The sequence below is a fragment of the Platichthys flesus genome, chromosome 12 (assembly GCF_949316205.1).
Source record: "Platichthys flesus chromosome 12, fPlaFle2.1, whole genome shotgun sequence".
Lineage (NCBI taxonomy): Eukaryota > Metazoa > Chordata > Actinopteri > Pleuronectiformes > Pleuronectidae > Platichthys > Platichthys flesus.
In genome coordinates, this window is record NC_084956.1 from 13,063,193 (window position 1) to 13,082,191 (window position 18,999).

Genomic DNA, 18,999 nt, shown 5'->3' on the forward strand with positions numbered 1-18,999 from the left:
ACCTGTTACACCGACGCCAACAGATGTTTGGGAGTTTTAAAGTTCCTTCTGGATTTCGAACTATTCCTCCGCAAAGATTCACTCGTGTTCTGGAGCTTCTGCTCTTATCACACAGTTGATAAATGGAGACAGACGAAGTGCTCAGAAGATGTGAACATTTCAACTTCCCTTTTTTTTTACCATGACAACATCTCACCCAACTCCATCTGCTGTTAGAATGGAATCGTGCTGAACAGCTACAAGAGATTTTTATTTAACAGTTTTCAAAGGAAAAAAACAGGAGCATTGATTCATGCATGTTCTGATATTATACAATATATATCATCACAGAAAGAAACCAGTATACAGAATAAATTAAACACTGCGTGCGTTGTCTTTATTTCTCACAATAATGAGGCTTTCCCTCATTCCTGTATTATATTAACGTATAGGCACAGCTGCTCTCTTTCTGTTTCTCCTGTACACTCACATCAGCTTGTTTTGTAGGAAATATAATATAACCACATTTCAAACATATTTTTTTTACAGATTTACAACAAACTGAAGTCAGTGTGACTTGATGGCATTCTCGTCCTCTCTCCTTTTTATTTCAAACTCCAAGGCTGAAACGATGCCCGGAACAGGACAAAATAAAAATCTTTACAAAAAAATATGAAGGTGCCTGCATGTTTGGTACATTAGCACATAAAGAGCAAAATATTCTAAAGCAAAAAAGGCATTTTACCTGAAAACCCTGATTTGATTTGGGTCATTAATTGTAGTGTGTGAGAAACAAGTGTAAATGGAGAAGAGGAGATAAAAGCAGAGGGAGGAGAGTGGGATAAACAAACATTTCTGGTCATTCCATTTCGTCTCAGTAATGTGAACTCACTACCCTGAATATATCAAAACATCTCTCTTGTAGAAAAATACAACAAGAAAAAAAAAAAAAGCTGGATTTTATTCAGCACATAAAAAAAAACAATGTTCTTGTTTTTTCTCTGTTTTACTTGAGTCTCCTTCCGATGGAGCTGTGGCTGCCACAGAACACGCTCACGACACTAGAGGTTAATGGATCGAAGGCACCACAACAACCAACAGCCCGAGGGAAAAAAGTGTGAAAAATGATGTGTGGTCAGGGGGAGATAATCCAACAGTCTTTCTGTCTCTGCCAGAGTGGCTCTTAGTTCCCTGCGGGTCCCTTCACATCCAGAGACTGGTGGGCGGCCCCCGCCTGGAGGTTACAGGCCGACGGGTCGCAGTAACCATTAGGGCCAGCTGAGCCAGGAGGCCCGGGCACACCGTGCTGACCAGAAGTGCCGGGAGGTCCCCTCTGCCCGTCCCGACCCTCCTGACCGTAGCCTGGTTTGCCTGCTTCACCTGTGATCATGAAATTCATGTGTCAGTAGTTACACTAAGGGGAGTTACCTCCACCAAGGAGGCTCTGTTTGCATCTGCATTTGTTTGTTAGTTAGCAAAATAACTCAAAAACTGCTGGACGCATTCAAATGAACGTTGTGGAAACCATTCAATTTGGACATTGTGACACTTGGCATTTATCAAAATTTGCATTACATTATCAGAGAATAATTCATAGATCTTGATGAAAGAAATCATGTGTGTGTAATCAGCTTGATTGAATTGAAGGGAAGTGCTTGGGCTGAGGCGGAGGGATGCACTCTACTAGTGCTATTCAAGTTAATGCTGGGATCTTTCTCCCTCTGTAGATAACTACCAGGGAACTTGGACAGTTCATACCTCAGCCAAGGCTAACACGCTATCTCACCATGTTAAAGAAAGTTATATCCTGGATTTGTGCATTTATCTATATCCACAAAAAAAGTAATTGGTTCATCCTTGGGTCAAGATCCAACTCTCAAGAAAATGTCATGAAGTTGTCGTTGTTAGCTGCTAAAAAAAGGGAGGTAGCAAACTGTTTCGATGTACATGCAGAAAAGAAGAAAGAACTAGCCGTTAGGATAGAGGAGCAGATTTAAAAGGTAACATTTACTCACCAGGAAGTCCAGGAGCTCCTGGCTGACCTTTGGGTCCTCGTGCAGTCGGCCCTCTGGAGCCTCTGTCTCCCTGTTCACCTGTAACAAGCATTAAGTAATGAAGATAACAGTGCAAATCAAACAATGACCAATATGTTTCATTTAACGTCCGATGTTTGCCCTATGCAGCAACACCATTCAATAAGTTCATCACCTTTGGGTCCTTTATTTCCCAGGGATCCTTGTGGGCCCTTGAGTCCGGGAAGGCCTCTTGCTCCACCATGCCCAGGGAAGCCATTGTCTCCAGGAGGCCCTTGAGAACCTGGAGGTCCGGGTTTTCCAGGTAAACCAACTGCGCCAGACTCTGGCCTCCTCAAGCTAGCTGCTAACTGGGCCAGCTGTTCTGTTGAGATAGAGCAGAAAGAGGATGAAAAACCATCATATGTTAAAATGGCTGAAGAGGACATTGAACATTCATAAACAAAGTTGTTGTGACCGAGTGTTATCGGGGGAATTTCTAAGATCTTACTGTAATAAATCCTGCTGTAGTGAGACGATGCGGCAGCTCTTGTGCTCGAGGTGAATCTGTGGTCACGTTATCCCTCGAGCTTCCCTCGTTTTTTAAGCTTTTTTCATTTTATTTTTCAAATTGAGCAGAAAGGAGATAATACTATTTATTTCCAGCAATCAGCGACAGGAAATGTATGTTCATGGTGCAAAGAATCTAATATTAATCTCCCGTGGCTCCTCGCTGCATGCTGCTTTGCTCTTAAGATTTCAGTTTTCTGGCTGCTGATGAAAATTCATGCGCCGGCTGCTCGGCTGCTGTTTTTTTCTTCTTTTTTTTTTTTTTTTAAGATTTCCTTTCCTGGCAGACTCGTTGCTGGGAGCAGAGGAGTACAGGTCTGCTCGAGGTGAAATTAATTTTTCAGTACGTAGGGCATAAAAAAGTCATGAGCGTAGGAGATGAGTTGTGAAGACGAATGAAGAGAACAGAGGTTGTGACTTCAGTGAAACATTTCTAAACCTCGGAGAAGGGATTTTTTCATCCATCACATAAACAAAGACCGAAGCTTATTTCATGTTTCACTTATTAGACCTTTCCTTTTTCCTGAACTTCAGAGTATTCAGAGACGGCCCGGATCAACGAGGTGCCAGAGCTCCGTGTGCGAAATGTGTAATGAGGCATTCTGGGAAAGATTAAAGTCGAGGAATGAGGTGTGAACACGTGAAAAATGGGGTCAGAGGGCCGTCTGTCTTACCTTGCATGACTCGCATGCAAACTTGTCTGATGTGCTGATCACTAGGCTCTTTACCCTGGAAAAATAAAAAAAGACAAGTATATTTCATTACAGCGTATAAAACATTTACGTAGAGACTCTGCAGCACTGTTATCAAGTGAAAACTGAACTCCGCCATTTTTTACTGACTCCTGTCTGGGTGTAAAAAAACTCTACCAGTGCTACAACCTGAGGTGAAACTTTAAAAAACATGACATGTTGGACATATGTACAAGAGTTTTCCATTACAACGCCACAGGTATTACATCTGAGCTGGGATTTTATCGATCTCCATGAGAAAACACTCTTTCTGATAACCTCCTCTGCGGGGATGTTAGAGTGCCGCTGAGTCTGAAGCTGGTGGGGATTCTATTCCTGCACCGAAGATTCAGCAGGAAACTTTGAGAGCATCTTGTTTTTGTGTTTGGATTCATTCACTTCTGCCTTCAAATATTGGGGTTTTGAGTTTTTCGAGCTTTTGCACAAGTTAGAAAAATAGGACAACTGTACAAAGATAATAGAGATAAAAAATAGATCTAAACAGAGCAGAGAGAATTACTGAACCCAGGGAGACTTATTATAGGCCTTCAACCAAGTTTTTGTTTTCATACTGATTCACAGTTTAGTTCTGAGAGTCTCGGTAAGGACACTTTGTTGATATCCTCCTCCCTCTATCACACTCTCTCAACTCTACTAACATCCCCCAGACGCTCAATTTGAGATATTTTCCCTTGGACCTACCGCAGGCCCCTGAGATCCTCTGATTCCAGTTTGGCCCCTGTTTCCCTGCATGCCCCGCGGTCCGGGTGTGCCGGGAGGCCCGTCGATGCCAGGCTGACCTCGACTTCCCTCTGGACCTCTCCTGCCAGACTCGCCAGGGTTTCCGCCCTTTACAGAGAAAACAATATAAGGCACCAGACGAGGTCAAATTGCAGCACTTTCTCTAAACGGTCCGACACCACTGGACGATACTGAGCTTCTCTGTGTGAACTCACCTCTCCTTTAGCTCCAGATTCTCCTGATTCACCCTGATGGATCGAGAGACAAAGATGGTTACACTCTGGAGAGATTGCTTAGTAGTTAGTATAAGATAAAATAGTGTTAGTTTTGGTTCGACAACTTACAAGTTCTCCTTTGTCGCCAGGGTTTCCCTCATCACCTTGTGTTCCCTATGAAAATATACTCTTAGAATTATGTACACAGAGTATCCCAACTTTTATTTGAAATGTTGAATGACTATTAAGACAGAATAAGTTAGTATCAGTGTTTCATACCTGCTCTCCTTTGGGTCCACCTTCTCCACGATCCCCCTGTTATGAAAAACAAAACCAAACAAGTGTGTTAATCAACTAAATTATCTTTAGAGTTCAGATAATGTTCCATTTCTCCACACTAGAGGGAGCTCATCAGCTGTTTGCTGTTAGGACATAACTCTCACTGGTCAAGACAATGGTCCTGAATCTGAGGAGGTCCCTGAATGGGACCGTGGCGTTTCCTTACCCTCTCTCCTTTCACACCAGGAAGACCAGAAGGACCAGGGAGACCGGGGAGGCCAGGGTCACCTTTGGGTCCCTATGACATACAACACATACTGTATTTTTGGTATTTCTGTGAAATGCCAATGCATCTGACAATAGAGGACACATCTACTTCTGGTATCAGATATAAAAAAGAATGGGAGCGGTGCAGAAGAGACACTCATCATAAAGGGAAGGACATTTTTTTTTTTTTTATCTAAAACTATTAGCACATGAACAAGCTATACAGAGATTTTTTTCTTTCCACCCATAATTTGCTATTGTATATGTTTCTTATGTAAACACTGAACTCTTTTTTTGCAAATAATCCATATTTACTATATTAATAATTTATTTTTATGTAGAGCCTTAAGCAGATCACAATAAAATGGTCATTAGAAACCTAAATTAAACTTGTTTTCTACATAATTTATCCAGCACAAGGGATAATATAATATAACAATAACACACACTTCTGAGGGCAGGAGAAACATCTGAGCAGGGTTATAAAAAACACCTTTTGGCAGTGCGGAAAGTCCTTAGATATCGATAGTGAATAAGAGCGAATAACTAAAAAGCTTATTCTCTCAGGCCTGTTTGTCTGAGCTGGTCCCTGTTTGATCGCCGGCGGACTGTCTGAGGAATGCCAGGAGAACAGAGAGCTCATTCAGCCCGCTGCTCACCGCTCTCCCCTTGCTGTGAAAATAGACCTCAAGTGAGATCCAGGCTCGGCCTATTCTCTGAGACATTCCTGTGAGAACCACAGCCAGTGCTACAAACTCTGAGGCTTCCACCTTCTCCTCAGATTGTTTTTTTCACAGTATGAAAAACAAACAAGAGGAAATTATCATTTAGTGCTGTTCTTTGTGGTTCTGTCCTCCAGAGGTTTTTTCCTTTTTGTTTTACAAGAACTTTATTTTTGTCAAGTCATAATCTTTTTGAAATGGAAATCAATGTATTATCAGTTCAGTTGTGAATGTGTTTATCTCTTACCCTGGCACCTGGCTTTCCAGATGAACCTTCAGGGCCTTTTCCTCCTATGTCTCCCTATGAGAAAAAGAGAGAATGATAAGAAAGAGTTGAGTAAAATGAAAGACAAAGTAAAGACACTGGCAACTCATCTGATAGATGATACTCACAGCATTGCCGATGGGTCCAATAGGTCCCACCTCGCCTTGTTCTCCACGTTCACCCTGTGCAGAGACAGTGAAAGTCACTCAGCGGCACAACAGAGGTGACAAAGGACCAGGAAAACATGTGCTGCTTGTATAACTTACTGTTTTGCCAGCAGGTCCCAATGTTCCAGGGATGCCTGACTGACCGAAGTCTCCCTACACAGAAACAACAAAAGCTGCCTTTTAGATTTTTGTCAATTTAAGAAAAGAATAATCAACGAATAAATGCAAGAAACAACTGAAAATGTGTATTAATAGATTGAGAAAACTACCTTAGGGCCACCTAAGCCTTTTGGTCCAGGAGCACCAGGCATACCCTAATAGCACAGAACATTTTTGAGGAGAAACAAAAGAAACAGAGATTAAAAAACAAATTCTGACAAGACAGGGGAAATATTCCAAGAAACGAGAATTCACTTGACTGTAAAATTCACATGAGTGTGAAGAAGACTCAGTGGGAAAACCTATATTTGTTTAAATCAGCTGACTTCTAAACCTAGATGGCCAAGGGACTCTCAGAAGTACATCTTCTTGTGTCAAAAATGGCTTGAGTAAAAGTATATGTATTGATTGAACCTCTTTACTCAAGTGACAGCTTAAAAGTACAGGCTCTCAGATGTATTCATATGAAAGTAGAAAGTACCCCAGTGAGGCCCATTTCTACCAACTGTATCTGTGCTAGAAAGTACAGATATTTGTGTCAGAATGGAGTGAGTTAAAGTTAAAAGTCCTAGTACAACTAGCAAGTAAGTACAGATACCTGACAAATCTACTACAGTACTGTGAGAAAGCATTTGTATTTTATTACCTCCCTCCTCTGCTTTGCCACCTGCAGATTCATTCCACTGATCCTCATAAGGGATGAAAAAGCGTAGCGTCTGTCCCTGAGGAGGACAGTAATTGCTGTCGCATAGCACACCCTACTGTCTGTGTTTAATATCACAGCTTGGTGGAATTCAGGTCAACTTTATCATATATTATAAAATATAAGATCTTGCTGCCTGTTGCTGCAGCACAGAGGTAGAGACGAGTATCGTACTGCAGCACGTCTCAGCTGTGGCGCCTCTAAAGCTGCCCCTGGTGAGTTTACTCAGGTGCATCCATTTGGAGTTGGTTTTGACAGTTTGGGGTCAAAGGTCATACTCACAGGAAACCCCTGAAGTCCAACCTCTCCAGGAACACCAGCCTTCCCCACGCCTCCCTACAGACACAGAACAGACAGTGAGGAAAACGCTGCTCATATAGCAACGGAAATAACCAGGTAAAGTAGATCTTTACGTTGGAATCAGGAGGATTTATGCTTTACCTTCGCTCCCGGCATCCCGGGAATACCCTCGCGACCATCCACACCTGGTAAACCCTGGCGATGAAAATAATGATGAGTCGTTTGTACAAAATGCGACTGAGGAATAGTTTTGTTTGTCCTCGATGATCAGACACTCACAGACTCTCCCTTGGGACCTGGCACGCCTGTGATTCCTCTTGGCCCTAGAGCGCCCTGAACAACATAGCAGCAGTACAATTAGTCATTTTACAATAGCTCTCGTATACAGTCAAAAGGGTTTACTTGCAGGATGATGAGTGTGTCGACTCACCGTTTCCCCTTTAGGCCCGAGCTCGCCCATCACACCTCTCTGTCCTCGATCCCCCTGAAATGGTGCGTTAAATCAAACATATATGACTCATACATATGACATTTACTCAACAAATAACAGCAATTATATTGTGGGTAACACTTACAGTTGCCCCCATGACCCCCTGAGGACCTATGTCTCCATCATGACCTCGAGCTCCCTGCCAGAGAATATTAAGCCATTAATAGTCTAAAAGTAAATCATAAGGACAATGATGTTTATGACTGGTACAATGGGCTGAAAACATTTGGGACACACTTACCATCTCTCCCTTGGGGCCCATCATTCCCATGGCTCCACGGTTTCCCTGGGAGCCCTATAATCACAAGAGGTCCAACAGATGCTCAGTGAGCAGAAAGAACAAACCAGAGATGGTGAAGAACTCAAAAGGATCCAACAAATTGTGTATCTCACCGTTGGTCCTTGGGATCCGACCTCTCCTTGACCTCCCTGGTCACCCTCCTCACCCTGAGTGGAAAGAAAACAGCCAATTCAAGTCAATCACATTGAACAGTGAAACCACATCCTAACACATGATGCAACTGGCATCCCATGGTGTCCTCTCTTTCACAGAAAAATGAACATGCAGGCTGCCCCTATCAACTGTTAATTATAAAATGACGGAGCCACTCTGAGATGTGTTTAATACCCACGTCTTAATGGATCGCGGGAGGGGGGAGAAGCAGACGATTTAACTCCAAATTACCCCTCTCCTGCTCTGCAAATTACTAATAATTTATGTGCTGACTTTGACACAGACCTGAGGAGGCATAATCACGAAGATGGAAAATGGTTTGGGTCTGAGACTGTGCAGATTAGGCAATGTCAGTCTTTAATTATTAGTATTAGGGGAAGCTATGGAGGTGAATAAACAAAACATAGCTAATAATCAAATATTACCTGATGAAACAGGTCAACAGTTGTTTAGGTTATATAAAAAGAGAGGAATGAAAATATTGTCGTCTATTGAGTATTAATCGTCTTCTCGTGGAAAGAAAAAACGTTTGGTCGACGAAAAGAAAATCTGAGCAATTTCCACTGTTGAATGTTAAAAATAAATGTCTCCAATCTCTGGTGGTTTGAAAGAAATTGTAATAATAACAATAATAATCTGTGTTTGTTTCTTTCAAATAAAGATCAGTGATAATATTATACATAATATGTATTTACTGGAATATCTTTATTTCTGTTCTTTTCAAATATTAAGTGGATTTCTTCTCACTTCAATATTCATCTTCAATGTCATGTAGTTGTGAATGGGGGGGGGGGGGGGGGAAAGGCCCCTGAAATTAAACTTTCGGTGAAGGAGAAAATCATTGTGCGGGGGATGCAGCACAGACTGACAGTATATCATATCCTGGCACAGGGTGATAAAGGGAGATAGGCCCGGACTCATTTCCATTTATATAGTGCACGGAGGCATTACAGGAGAAGGGTAGTTGTGCTTGAACATCATTTCCAATAAATCATCCACCGCACATTAAGTCAGAGGCATTACACACAGGCATGTATCACTTCCTCTTGAAATAGAGCAGCACAAATAATACTTGTCTCAAATGTGCATGAAATCACTTCTTCACATTTAAGCCATGGGTAACTCTTTTTCCTGATGTTGTGACGCGTGTGACACTTCTGGAGGCAAATTCATGGTAGGAAGTAGCTATTTATAAAGACACATGAATTTTCCTCCAAACAGAAAATATTTTACCTTGTGCCCTTGTTTCCCGGGTTCTCCTCCTTCACCTTTCACACCCTTGTGACCCTGGAAACAAGCAGAGAGGAGAAGGAGCACAGGTCAAACACACTGTACGTAGGGATGCGACCATGATTTCAGAACAACGACAAAAAAAAATCTGCTACTCACCTTCATGCCAGGAAGGCCGGGATGTCCAGGAGTCCCAGGTGGACACGAGTCTCCACACTAAACAGCACCAAACTACAAATTAGAAAATATTCCTGACATTTTATGAAAGAAAATCTGATTAATAAACCTCAGAAAGCAAAGCTTTACCAGTTCGGCACTGCCGAGCATTCCAGCTGCTCCCTGAAATGAAAGGGAAATACAAGTTAACACTTTCTATATTGCAATATATCAACATAATGGCTCTGAGGAGCTTGTGAATCAGTGGCGGAAAGGCAGCAGTGCGCAGCGGTGGCATCTCTTACAAGGCCAGAATTATTTCATGCCTTGCATCATGTTTCCTCTCGTGTGAAATATGAGTGATATGTAATCTTTGGTGATGTTACATGACGCTGGGTCACTTACTCTGGGCCCTGTTGGTCCATTAGGTCCCTGTGGTCCTCTCACACCCATGGCCCCCTGTCAACAGAGATGAAGGTGTTAAACAGACACAAGGACTCTGAATGTTCCTACTAACAACAATTCAGTTCAGCAGACGTCCTGCTAAAGGGTTTATGTCAAAGCCCAGATCCATTCATTCAATTACAATATGATTTTCTCTGTAAAACATCCATTACTTTCTCTGGGCCTCATGAATTCTTACACCATCATTTTGATTGTGAACATTTCAGATACTGGTTCACTTGTTTTTATTTGCAAATATTCAGGGTAAACAACTCACACTATGTATTCATCATCATATCTATTTCATCTTTTGTAGTTACAGGTGATGGTGATTTAAATGTTCTGACACACACTGATATTTATTTATACACACGGTGAAATGTACCAAACCCAGATTATAGTTATAATAAAACTATATATGCATAACAACTGGTTTGAAAACCAATATATAATGATAACAACTTTGGCCCAAAGGCAAAGTAGCATAAAAAAAATAGCATAAACATAAGTCTTAACAACAAATTATTGTTCAATTTTGGGATCTGAAATTACTCGAATATTTTATATTGAGTGTAAGGGCCTAAAATTGCTGTTTCAATTTTGTCAATGCTCATTGTCTCCTCAGTTTGACAAGAACATCTTTAAACAAAGTTGTTAAAATACAGTAGGTAGAATCAGTATCAACTGATTACAGTGTGTGCATGTGTAAATTGTGTTTTGGATTTTTCTTTTTCGATTTGTTAGATAAATAATTAAAATTTCTGGACTGTATTATCATGTATTATTTGATGCTGTAGTGTATTCTAGTAGATAATCCTAATCTAAAAACACAACAGTCTACTGCTCTAACTCTACTCACAGATGGTCCCACTTTTCCCAATTCACCCAGAAGTCCTCCAGGTCCAGGTGGTCCCTGCAAAAAGTCACATTTCAGGTATTTAATACTATCACAACATTGATAATGAAAACTATTGATTGTGATGTATGAAACAATGACTCACGGGGGGTCCATCTGGCCCAACACCCTAAGGAGAGAAATATATAGTATGACTCAGGTTGGCAGAATTTGGTGAACAAGCAAAGACTTAATCAAATAAAGGCAGTCTCAAGATTATATATGGTCGATCTGATCCTTGCAAGGAGAGGTTGGGGGGGGGGGGGGGGGTGTTACTCACAGTTGCCCCTCGGGGTCCAGATTGTCCAGGTTCACCCTAAAATATAAAGATAACTACATTAGAGTCACGGACAGACATTGAGACAAACACTGAAATGATGTATTGAGGTATAGTACAGTAATTGAGCTGTGCTAGGGCCCGAGTTAACATTCCTCCAGCTCATCACATGACTGAGCCGGACACTCTTGACCCGGCCATGTTTAGCCTAATGAAGACCGATGTTGGGGCTTCACTCCCCACGGAGATTACACAGAGGACCTGCAGGATTAAGTCTCATTTGTCACGAGGAATTGGTTTATGCACTGCGGCTCCTCGCTGCCGTGCCAAAAGACTGGACAGCAGCTTGGCACTGTTTCCCTGACAGTCTCTAAAGCAGGAAAGAAAAGACTCATTAGTCACTCACTTTCTGTCCGAAGGGACCGTCGGGTCCTGCATCTCCAAACGGGCCGGTCAGACCCTGCAGAGAAGAGACATCAGGCTTAACACATCATAAGGAAAGCCCAGGGCTCTTCAGCAGTTGTATTTTTCACCTTATGTTTTAAAAACCATGAGCATTTCAATTTAGTTATTACCTCAGGAGCCTATACTTGTATTCCCTATGTCAATATTCCTGAATCAAGCATCAGATCTCCATTGATTACACAATCATACTCCAGTGGGAGGGGTCCTATGAATTTATAAATGAGATTAACTCGACTATAACCACTCCCTCTTAAGTGTTTCAGTATATACTCTACTGCTTCTTCATGTTAGTCAGTCCCATTAAAAACAAAGCTCTGTTGGAGGCCATGCAGTGTTCAACTTAGCATGCATGCAGGAAGAGTCAGCACCAGGGCAGAGGGTAAATCTCTCAGAGTGCACACAGAGCAGAGAGCAGCATTCCTCTGGCTCATTTCAAACAAGCCCATTGAAGGAAAATCATTCCACACTGTTTTGAGGATTCTCAACAGGAGATACTAACGGCGGCCAGCCTACAAAGCTGCCATTGTTCCCCAGCGTCCTGGCAGATGTGTTGACGAATAACACAGCCATTGATTCATAATGTATAAAACGGGTTTATAACACAGGATTCTGAATAATATGTGTTGACGTGAACATACTTTATCTACCTAAACCTTTAAGGAGAAACACTTCACGTACAGCTCCCCTTTGCTGTCAGCACCCGTATTAGGTTACAATGTTTTCCTGCCCCTCCTTTAAACCCAGAGTTAATTAAACTCCGATCCTGGTTTACTCCGTCACAAAGGAAATTTGGATTTCTTCATCCTTTTCAATAAATTCCTTACATTTTTTACACTTTTTACTTCCCTTTAAATCTGAAATTTCCATGGTCACTTATAACTAATGACCGCCAACATAACAAATGTGGTGGGAGGATCAAACTTTGTAGTTCCACCTCCCCAATCACAGGCTTGAGGTTTTATAGCAATATGAGACAAACAGCAAAATACATGAAATGTAAAGCACATAGCACTCACATCATTTCCAGGAATTCCAGGTAATCCCGAGGAGCCGGGTTTACCTGAATCACCATCAGGGCCCTAAAAAAATAAGATTCCACATATCTCAGGACAAAGATCCACAGTGAAACACAATGCAATACATAATTTGTATTGTTTTATGTGGTATAATTACCGGGAGCCCATCCTCGCCATCCGGTCCTCTTTCCCCCTACAACAAGAGAGATTCGAGGCTTACAGAGGAGCCATTGTAGGAAAGTACAGTATTTGGTGCTTCATAGAATAATGAACTGAGAGCACTTACGTCGACGCCATCAATTCCTGGGACACCTGCAGGTCCAGGAGGGCCAACAGGTCCTTCGCTCCTCTGAGTAAAAATAATAATAATATAAGAATAAAATAGTATAAATTTCCCTAAAATGACCTTATTATTTCTTTGTCTTTTCTTACTTTGACAAACTGCTGCACAGACATTATAAAAAAGGGAGCAGGTGCGCCACTAGAAAAGAAGACTTCTCTTGGATGCACTGAAATAACTTTCAGCCAATCGAGATGATTTCTTTCTGCAGAAATGTGTCAGCTCAGAGAGCACTTTACAAAAGTAAAGGTGTCAAAAGGAAACTGCAAACAAAAGCTGGCTCCTCGTACTTTTCTTTCTCGGAAAAATGCATAGTTAAACTTCCAGGCTGAATAAAACAACTCCAGCAGCACTCACCTGCACCTCCGTCACATCGGTCTATGGAGACAAACGCACACAGAACACACATAAGAAAGAGAGAGACATCAGTCTTACTTGAGCGGAGCAAATAATAACAAGCTGCAGGAGCAGCACCAGCAGTGGCCCTCTGACGCTAGGGGCCCAAGCCATGATCTCCCCGGTGCAGGAAAGGAAGAAAAGCTGTAGTCCTTTCACTGGGAATTGTTGGGCTGAAGGAGCCCCCGACAAAACAACCCAACTGAGTCCCCCCTCAGCTATCTAGACCGTCCGCGGCCCCACAGCCATCAGCAGCTCATGTTTATTCATACGATGACCGGTTACAGGAAGCGATTGGTGGGTTTGGAGAGGGGACACGGAGGGGAGGGGCCACACCGCAGACAGCGGGTTATTTAATTTCTGATACCATATAAATCTATTTAAAATTTCTTTGGTGATATTGATTTCATGACAAGGGAAGCAGGAGGAGGATTATTTTGTCACAACACACTGCTGTTACGCACTTTTACGCACTGTTGGTTTTCTTTACCTCGCCAATAACAACACCAAGTGGCTCCTCGAACCAACCAAACACTAGGTTAGGTTTAGCTAACCGATACTTAACTTCAAACTACAGTCAGATTAGAGCTCGTCATGTTTGCATTCTTACCCAAGTCCCGGCTGGGAGGTCGTAACACGCTTCCGTCCGGGCTCGCGTCACATCGCAGTGAATCAGCATTGACTGGAGTTCAAACTAGATAAATACACATGGGAACATACAAAATTAGCACAATATCACCACTCCAAATGTAACACGTATAACAATGTCGCGCCTCAATTCTAATCCACAGCTCTGTGGCACGTGATCCCTGCATTTTGCATAATTGCAGCAATGAAGAAACCCAGGCAGCGGAGTGTGTTTGTGAATTAGTGACAGTGTGGAACTTTTGTTAAAATTATTAAAATGCGCCAAAACAGCTTATGCTGTATTGTCAGAGGAGTTATAACCAAATATGCGTTGCACAACAAAGGGACAGGTGCCAACACGTGAGGGAAACACGAGCTGCGTGCTGTGGCAGATGCTGCAGGATAATTTGAAGAGACAGTTGATTTTCTCTAGAGGTCGTTGTCACACACAAGCCAAACAGGATGGTGAGAAATGTCAGGGATTCCCAAGCTTTTGCATGTCTAGGAATCTACTAAGGAAACTGTAGAGTTCCCCACTCTTGAATTTGTTTTTCCTGATGTGTCTCACTATCTTCATAGGACAGTTTAAATAAACTTTACAGAAGAGGGTTAAAACTGAAACTGTGGAAATGTGATTTAGAATCTAGTGTTCATGTGGGTGTTGTTCGCACAGTCCTGACAAAATAGGTCTCCAAACAACACACAGCATTGTGCACAGCTTGTGTGACAGAAGGACTGGAGGGCTGTTGCTGCTGCTCCAAATGTCTGACTGTCTTATATAAATTAGTGAGGCTCCACAATTAGAAGATTAATGACATGTCTGCTTGTGTCTTAGGTTTTATGAACAAGATTAAAAAAGATTATACCTTCTGGGGATAGAGAGCAACCAGGTTGTCACCATGACTACACAGCTCTTTATATAACCGATTACAAATTACAACAAAATTGGCAAATTTGTGAAGGTTCAATCACTCAAAGTTTTCTTATGAAACACCACTTCCAAAGCTTAATCAATTATTGTGTGAAGAAGTAAAGCTACCGGGATAAGGGGATAAAAGATCCATTATATAAATTGGTTTGAAATCACATTGTTTCCAGTGCCAAATTTCATTTCCACCTACAGTGCATGGTTAGACAGACGATTGATTTAGTCCCAACATCAGTACTCAGTTCTTGAACGTACCGGGATTGCCATCGCAGGGTTGTCCTTGAGTTTCCCTATCAACGTGAACCCATCCAGGCTGACTTTTTGTAGGGTTGGGATGCTCTGAGACCCGATCATGACACAGTCCACGTAGAGGGTGATAGATCCCCTGCTGACGTCCAGCAGCACTCTGTGCCACTGCTCATTAAAGAGGGAAGCCAGGGGACCAAAGACAATAGTCTTGATCCCAGTGTCCAGTGCTGTGAAGGTAAACTCCACAGTCTTAGACTCCCCGTTGAGTCTAACAGACAGCTGCTCGATGCCATTCACATCCTGCATCTGCCAGATATTCCAGTTTTTACTTATGGTGCTGGCACTCATTCGCAGCACAGCCACAAATGCAAACTCATCCGGCAGTCCGAGAGGATAAGCTGACCTGAAACATACAAAACATCTAATTTACATCCTCAATACATAAAATGTTATTCGAATAAAGGATACATAAAGAGTATTTAAGATTAGGTGTAGCCCATCATATAGAACTATAATAGCTCATTGAGAGATAGATATACTTATTCTGTTTATGAGAGTGAAATCATACATATCAAAATTGAACATGTCATCTTTGTGTTGTTTAGTTCATTAGTTGATTTACAGAAATAAAAATGTGTTGTCACCTGTTTGTGACGATCAGGACCATGGACAGGGTAAATTGTGGTTATATCAGGTAAGCCACTAGGGGTCAGCATACACTCACGATAGTAAATGCTGCTTACCTCGTGTTGATTCTGAAGTTGAACGCTGGGCCTATTTGATAAGCAACATGCTGAGGAGATGATCCAGGGACCTTTTTAACAGTGCCTCTTCTCGCCAGCTCAGCAATGTGGAACTGGGACATAATGTAAAATCCTGAGGTTACAGGGGACACAAGAGAGGTTAAATAAACAGTCAGATCAGAGGCGGTGCAACATTGTCATCATCTCTCTATTACACCAGACAATATATTGTCCAGTTCGCCTGGCAATGAGATTACTTCAGAGCAATTAGATTCACTATTAGCCTCTTGTGAACGTTTGTCTTTTGACATGTCTCATTAGCCTTTTAGTGAATGGTCATTTACCAGCACTTAATGAGACTGTAGCAGTAGCTAAGTTGTTGCTAAACGGCTCGGGAAAGAAGAAACCACTACAAGATTATCAGTTTCACAGTTTTTACTAATATTGGTGTAAAAATTCATATTTTGTTTTATTCCCAAATTCCAAATGTGAAATGACTGTCGTTCATGTAGAGATGCAGATTTAAGATAAATCGGATACATTTGTTTATTTCCATTTATAAAATGTATAACAATAATGATAGGAAAGATAAAGATATATAGCATATATAGCAATATGCTGTTGTATGCAGGGGTAAATATTAAGATACTAAAAAGACAAACTAGGCTCAGTTTATGTGAATCCACCTGGGAAGCGATCCTCCCCGATGCTTATCTGGAAGCACATGGCCTGCTGCTCCAAATGTCTACTGACTTGAGATGAAAACCGGACAGCTGCAAGATGGGAACACAGAAGAGTCTGTTAGTAGTCCAAGTGTGTGTGTGTGTGTATGTGTGTGTGTGTGTGTGTGTGTGTGTGTGTGTGTGTGTGTGTTGTGGGGAGGGGATAAAAGCTCAGTGTTTGGGGAGCTGCATCACTGCCTTGAATAAATATTAGGCCATCCCTCACTGTTTGTGGTTGTCTCTTTAACACCTGAGCTCTAGATTAGCCCGTTCTTGCACATCTGGGCAGGAAGTTAGGTCTTTATCCAGACAAGAGCCGCTTTAATGTCTCCTATTTACATTTACAACTGTATTATATATATATATATATATATATATATATATATATAAATACTGTTACCCAGGGCATATACTGCCATATCACCACTTTGATATTTTTACCGCATTCTATTCCCCCCCAAACACTGTAACGTGCTTCTATATTAGCTCAAAACAGGAATGTCATAATATATATATAATTGCAGCAGTGTTTACAGACTGAAAACAAATGTCTCTCAACGCCTCGGGAAAAAAATGTATCTGTGAAGTCATATAACAAGCTCCTTCTAAAGATGCATACCAAGTAGCAGATTTTGTCAGCGACCAAAAGGTTATGCAATGAAACACAGCTATTGAAGCAACACAGAGCCCATCATGTATTTATGGGTAAGAAAAAGAAAAAAATATCTATTCTTCAATATTTCAAGAAGAAACATATGTCACAACACAGCAAAGAGGAGCAGGAGCAACAATGAACCATTAGGGCCATCATTAATATAAAGCCCATAGTGTTGACAGTGATAATTGGCATGCAAGTGAACTCACCTTTGCAGCAATGCACTGCACTGGTAAAATTTCACATCAACAATGAGGTATTTTTTGAAAATTAGATATTCACATTATTTTTGTTATTCATATCCCGCTGCAGCACACGACTTACTCTGAGAATGAAGTCCTGTGCAGAGATACTGTGGGATCACATAGCAGCAGCACAATGAGTACAGGAGGATGTTTCTGCAATGCAATCAGAAATGGTTAATATCGATTCGCAATGCAACTGAGTGAGTGTAATTAAATGCGTGGTACTACCTTTTGACTCCACCCATTTCATAGCTTGATCTGGAAATAAACAGACCAAAAAAACAAACACCTGTAGCCGGATGTTTCCTTCAGATTGTTTCCCAGGAGAGATGGCGCAGAGCTGCTCCAGTAGCCGGAGTGAAATGCTCCAGGTCACACTGCGGGGGGTTCTTATAGGCCTCACTGTTGTCATTTATTTGGGGGAGTGACTCAGCAGAACCCACAGTGTCAACTCTGCATTCCACTGGAGCTCTCCTGTACCCACCTTGGATTCAATGTTCAAGAACACAATGAGAGCCATATCTCATTTGTACCTCTCTTTGAGAATGACAATGTTACCCTGTGGTGGCTTTATTTGCCCCCCAACCCTGGGATGGACATTTTCTGTGATCTCTATGGTTGCATGGTATGTAGACAGCATTGTTTCCGAAGGCAGTCAAACTCAGATCCAAGAGACGCTGAGAGTGATGCAGTTGTGTTTGTGCTGGAGCTGGGAGGCCGGAGGCTGAAACAAACATCTCATTCTTTATTTAAGAAGTAATTCCTGAAATATGGGTATGTTTTTGTGTTATGGTGACATACACAATTCATAGAAATGCAATGTGGTTAGAAAACGCAGTTGTCAGGATGCCACAGTGGATATGTTTGACTCAGAAAGATGATTTTAAACCTCCCTGTCCACTGTTATTTATTACTTATCACTATAAATTGATTGGTGCAACATGAATTGCACCAATATGTTAGAGTGGACTAATAACAGCCTGAACTCACTGCTCAGGCTGCAAAGAACAGCACTACAGCCCTCAGGGTTGGCAGGTGGTGTTAAGCCTGTTCACAACAGGCCTGGGGACTCATGCATAGACACAGATAAGGGGAACTAAACAAAAAACATTATATAGTAAAGCATATCAGAGACACAAATCTACAAGGACTTACCCAATAAATCTTAGAGAGTGGTGATCATCCTTCATCACTGCTCACTTCAACCTGCTCGAAACAGGTGACATGCAATGTGCGACACACTTTGAATACATAAATAATTAAATTATAGAATATAATAATGAAACCAGACTAACTGTATAATTCAATCATGCTGTTGATATCATAACAGAACCGTTATAATAATAATGATAACATAATAATCATTAAATAAAAATATTATTATTATTACTGTTACTTTTAACATTATTGTTATTATAATTAGAATCATAAATATTGTCATCATAACTGTGTATCCTTTTCTTCAGTGTCTCGTTTGCACGCAGTTACTTTTGCATGTGGCGTCAGCTGCGTCTCGGGTATGTGCAGTACCGCGCAGTTGAATGTTCGTGAGCGCGC

At 41.6% G+C, this 18,999-nt stretch overlaps 1 protein-coding gene across 2 annotated transcripts; it reads right to left on the reverse strand.

The window, feature by feature from the left end:
- Positions 1 to 229: 229 nt before the first annotated feature.
- Positions 230 to 18,993, reverse strand: col9a1b (collagen, type IX, alpha 1b). Of its 2 annotated transcripts, XM_062400610.1 has the most exons (38): positions 17,671 to 18,993; positions 17,522 to 17,595; positions 16,507 to 16,593; positions 15,821 to 15,953; positions 15,084 to 15,480; positions 13,884 to 13,967; positions 13,235 to 13,255; positions 12,824 to 12,886; positions 12,695 to 12,730; positions 12,538 to 12,600; positions 11,463 to 11,516; positions 11,060 to 11,095; positions 10,886 to 10,909; positions 10,744 to 10,797; positions 9,846 to 9,899; positions 9,591 to 9,623; positions 9,444 to 9,500; positions 9,288 to 9,341; positions 7,994 to 8,047; positions 7,842 to 7,895; positions 7,686 to 7,739; positions 7,541 to 7,594; positions 7,390 to 7,443; positions 7,252 to 7,305; positions 7,093 to 7,146; positions 6,218 to 6,262; positions 6,048 to 6,101; positions 5,910 to 5,963; positions 5,764 to 5,817; positions 4,754 to 4,825; positions 4,528 to 4,563; positions 4,378 to 4,422; positions 4,249 to 4,281; positions 3,995 to 4,141; positions 3,236 to 3,290; positions 2,188 to 2,376; positions 1,995 to 2,072; positions 230 to 1,359 (listed from the first exon to the last, which is right to left on the reverse strand). In XM_062400610.1, exons 1-38 carry the CDS (start codon positions 17,685 to 17,687, stop codon positions 1,163 to 1,165), a joined length of 2,778 nt encoding a protein of 925 aa, XP_062256594.1. In that variant the 5' UTR covers positions 17,688 to 18,993; the 3' UTR covers positions 230 to 1,162. The 2 variants fall into 2 exon arrangements, with proteins under 2 accessions (XP_062256594.1, XP_062256595.1); XM_062400611.1 differs by lacking the exons at positions 13,235 to 13,255; positions 13,884 to 13,967; positions 15,084 to 15,480; ... (2 more) ...; positions 17,522 to 17,595; positions 17,671 to 18,993 and adding an exon at positions 13,313 to 13,446.
- Between the last annotated feature and the right edge of the window lie 6 nt (positions 18,994 to 18,999).

Excerpts from the sequence above, each read along its gene's own strand:
- col9a1b (XM_062400610.1), bottom strand. Across the intron at positions 12,887-13,234 it reads CCGATGTGACGGAGGTGCAG|AGGAGCGAAGGACCTGTTGG; the intron begins GTGAGTGCTGCT and ends ATTTTTACTCAG. Across the intron at positions 2,073-2,187 it reads GGGAAATAAAGGACCCAAAG|GTGAACAGGGAGACAGAGGC; the intron begins GTGATGAACTTA and ends TGCTTGTTACAG.